Raw genomic sequence first — 4,046 nt, forward strand, 5'->3', positions numbered from 1 at the left:
GTGTTAGTTGTACAGACGATATGTTCGTGTTAGCTGTACAGACGATATGTTCGTGTTAGCTCTACAGACGATTTATTTGTGTTAGCTGTACAGACGATATGTTCGTGCCTGCTGTACAGGCGATCTGTTCGTGTTAGCAGTACAGACGATCTGTTCGTTTTAGCTGTACAGACGATCTGTTCGTGTTAACTGTACAGACGATATGTTTGTGTTAGTTGTACAGACGATATGTTCGTGTTAGCTCTACAGACGATTTATTTGTGTTAGCTGTACAGCCGATATGTTCGTGCCTGCTGTACAGGCGATCTGTTCGTTTTAGCAGTACAGACGATCTGTTCGTTTTAGCTGTACAGACGATCTGTTCGTGTTAGCTGTACAGACGATATGTTCGTGTAAGCTGTACACACGATATGTTCGTGCTCGCTGTACAGACGATATGTTCGTGTTAGCTGTGCAGACGATCTGTTTGTGCTAGATGTACAGACGATATGTTCGTGTTAGCTGTACAGACGATATGTTCGTGTTAGCTGTACAGACGATATGTTCGTGTAAGCTGTACACACGATATATTTGTGTTAACTGTACAGACGATATGTTCGTGTTAGCTGTACACACGATTTGTTCGTGTTAGCTGTACAGACGATATGTTCGTGTAAGCTGTACACACGATATGTTCGTGCTAGCTGTACAGACGATATGTTCGTGTTAGCTGTGCAGACGATCTGTTTGTGCTAGATGTACAGACGATATTTTCGTGTAAGCTGTACACACGATATGTTCGTGCTAGTTGTACAGACGATATGTTCGTGTTAGCTGTACAGACAATTTGTTTGTGTTAGCTGTACAGACGATATGATTGTGTAAGCTGTACAGACGATATGTTCGTATTATGTGTACAGACGATTTGTTCGTGTTAGCTGTACAGACTATATGTTCGTGTTATCTGTGCAGACTATACAAAAATCACCCCGAGGGTTTGATATTTCTCTGTCACACCCTCAAGGTAGGGGGTGAATATTTTTCTCCCATCCTAATATTTCAGTCACAGCTCCATCGACAGCTGTCTGCCTTGTTTCTGTGAGAATTCGAGACAGTACCAAGTTGATCAATATCGTGACGGAAAAGAGGAAGTGCAAATACAAACCCTTCGGACCTGTATATGCATGTAGATATGAAATAAATAAGTGTATTTACGAGGAACTAAACAGAACATGTTGTTATGATCTGGATGAGTTTACCAACTATTCAAATCATTGCCGAGACATAAAACGTTTAACTTTTTAAATGCTTCTTCAATATATTAAAAGAATGTGTGCGACTAGTGTAATCTAACCCTATTGTCATCTGGCAGGTCATAAGTAGCGGATTGTAAATCCGTTATAACGATGTTAAAGGCTAAGTTAATTTGAAGAAAACAAAATAGATATTGAAAACTTTTTTGTTTTCAAATTGTTTTCAATTCCTGTTTGCTTTAAAAACAAACTTAGTCTTTATTATTCATACAACACTAATGAATATCATTCTGAAGGTATCACGATGAGCTTTTTTTTTATTGCATCTTAACGTTAAATTGACTTGACCAGGCAGACACACTGTAAATACATAGTGATTGAAATTTTAATAGCAGACGATAGGTCAGATTTCAAAAAATTGTGTCTTGGTTTTCATTATTTAGAAACCTGTAGCGAGTAATGCTAGTTTTATGGCTATTTATAATAGTTGGATGTTTTAAGGGTTTTATACCTTGATGACATAACTTCCCTTAGTTTTAATTTCCCAAAAATACTGTTACATACACCTATGGTAAGTGTAGGTTCCGTAGACGTTATCCATCGCATCAATTCTTAATTCCTTATTAGTCTCTCTGTTCCTGGTGTTAGTCTGCTTCATATTTGTAATCATACACGCACCGTTTATACAAAATTGATTCCAATTGATCCAAGGATGCTCCAGACTAAATTGGAATACAATCCCTTCATCCCTACGGTAGAAGAAGGATTCTTAAAGGTGTTTCCTCTTTTCCCTCGTTTTGGCCCTGCCCCTCTACCATCAGGAGGGCCACACCCACCATTTATACAAAAATGAGTGTCTTTGGCCTAAGGATGCTCCAGACCAAATTAAGTCAAAATCAACTTGGCTGTTCAGAACTAGTAGCGTTTTAAAGGAAAAGTTGACAGACGGTCGCTGCGGTATAGCATAAGTTCACCATGGTCCTTCGGACCAGGTGAGCTAAACAAACAGTAAGGTGAGATCCGTGGTAGGTCTGCCTCAAAATGAGAAATGTCTGATGGGACGTTAAACTAAAATAAATCAAACCAAACCCTTATGTTAAATTTCTCTGTATAGTCATAACATAATGTCTAACTATCATATAAGTATTTACCAACATACCTGATACGACAGGGTGTTTACACATAATATTTAGACTCGGAGTCACGGAATGCGCGTATAAACGTGGTCATTAATATATTCTCAGCGTACCTTACGTGCCATATGTTTTTCACGACGTCATACATCCGATGTTTTGCAATGGAGATATTATATAATTGTCATTCTCTTGCGTTTCATTTCTCTGCAATAGTAATGATAGAACGATTAATTATGATATAAGCGTTGACCAACATACCCGAAACGACAGGGTGAGCACCGAATAAACATATACACATGTCCATAGGTATATGCTAAGCGTACCCTATACGTGCGATACCTCTTCCAGGAAGTGATGGATAGCATACATTGCAAGGAGACAATATATAACTTTCACAAGAATATTCATCGGAGGGAACCCCCTCGTCTGCATGGGCTCCACATGAGCCATATTTTACAAATGATCGAAGTGGAATACAGCAGGTCTATGGGGGAAAGTAATCGAACTCTAAATCAGCGTGTTTACCTGAGCGATTACCTTCATCAGTTTCATATATATTATCAACTTATGAATTGATTAGATTTAAAGAAAATATAAATGTGATGTACTTACCGAATCATAATGTATGTAAATCCTCGTGCGGTTGTTAGAAATACAAAAACGTTTATGACAAATCAATCCAGTTGTGCATTGTAATTTTCTCAATATTTCAACCGGAACTGGGGCGTCTTTGTTGAACTTGCACCAATTGCATAATACAGCGCAGGGGGGTAACTATTTAAAACAATAGCTTTTGTGATCACATTACTCTGGTATTTGGCGATACAAGGTATTTGTATAGAATGTTTCTGCGAGAATTCGAGGCAGTACCAAGTTAATCAATATCGTGACGGAAAAGAGGAAGTCATGCATGCATATATGAAATAAACAAGTGTATATACAAGGAACTAAACAGACATTTTAATAGCAGACGATAGGACATATTCCAAAAAAATGTATCTTGGTTTTCATTATTTATAAACCTGGAGCGAGTAATGCTAGTTTTATGGCTATTTATAATAGTTGGATGTTTTTAGGGTTTTATACCTTGATGACATAACTTCCCTTAGTTTTAATTTTCCAAAAATACTGTTACATACACCTATGGTAATTAGTCTGCTTTATATTTGTAATCATACTTTGATTTGAAGGGAAAACGAATAGAACTTGTGTATTGAAGCTGAGTTTTCACCTAAAATTTGTACATACTCGAGGAACAGTTTCGTAATCAATGGATTTTAATCATCTATCAAAATTTGTTTAAATTTGTTAACATGTACACTATTTACTTTTGCTTTATATGATTTTCGAAGTATATATCTATTTGTATTGTTATTCCTTTTTTCTTGATACTGATCTGATGTAGGCTATTCGCAAGAAAACTATACTCGTCTCTAAATTATGTATCTCATCAATAAGACAAACATCTCATCAATATGCTACACCCATTGCAGTATTTTAGAAACCTTTGAATTAGAACATTGAAATGGGTGCAATACAGCATACTAAATGTAAAAAATATGATATACATATAACACAGGGGCAAATTTCCAATAAAAAAATATACTTTTTAGCTGTACACACAATTGTTTTATTACAACATATAATTGTTTAGTACGTGTTTCAGTAAATCGTACCA

At 36.5% G+C, this 4,046-nt stretch overlaps 1 protein-coding gene across 1 annotated transcript in view; it reads right to left on the reverse strand.

Annotated features, from left to right (window-relative positions):
- The window catches only part of LOC110441288 (beta-1,3-galactosyltransferase brn-like), a 14,747-nt gene extending 11,714 nt beyond the window's left edge, over nt 1-3,033 (reverse strand). The window contains exon 1 of the mRNA XM_021484400.1: nt 2,981-3,033. Within this exon, the coding sequence (XP_021340075.1) occupies nt 2,981-2,988 (8 nt within the window). The 5' untranslated portion in view covers nt 2,989-3,033. The remainder of the gene's footprint in view (nt 1-2,980) is intronic.
- Between the last annotated feature and the right edge of the window lie 1,013 nt (nt 3,034-4,046).

This window comes from Mizuhopecten yessoensis, unplaced genomic scaffold (assembly GCF_002113885.1).
Source record: "Mizuhopecten yessoensis strain PY_sf001 unplaced genomic scaffold, ASM211388v2 scaffold715829, whole genome shotgun sequence".
In the NCBI taxonomy this organism is placed as follows: domain Eukaryota; kingdom Metazoa; phylum Mollusca; class Bivalvia; order Pectinida; family Pectinidae; genus Mizuhopecten; species Mizuhopecten yessoensis.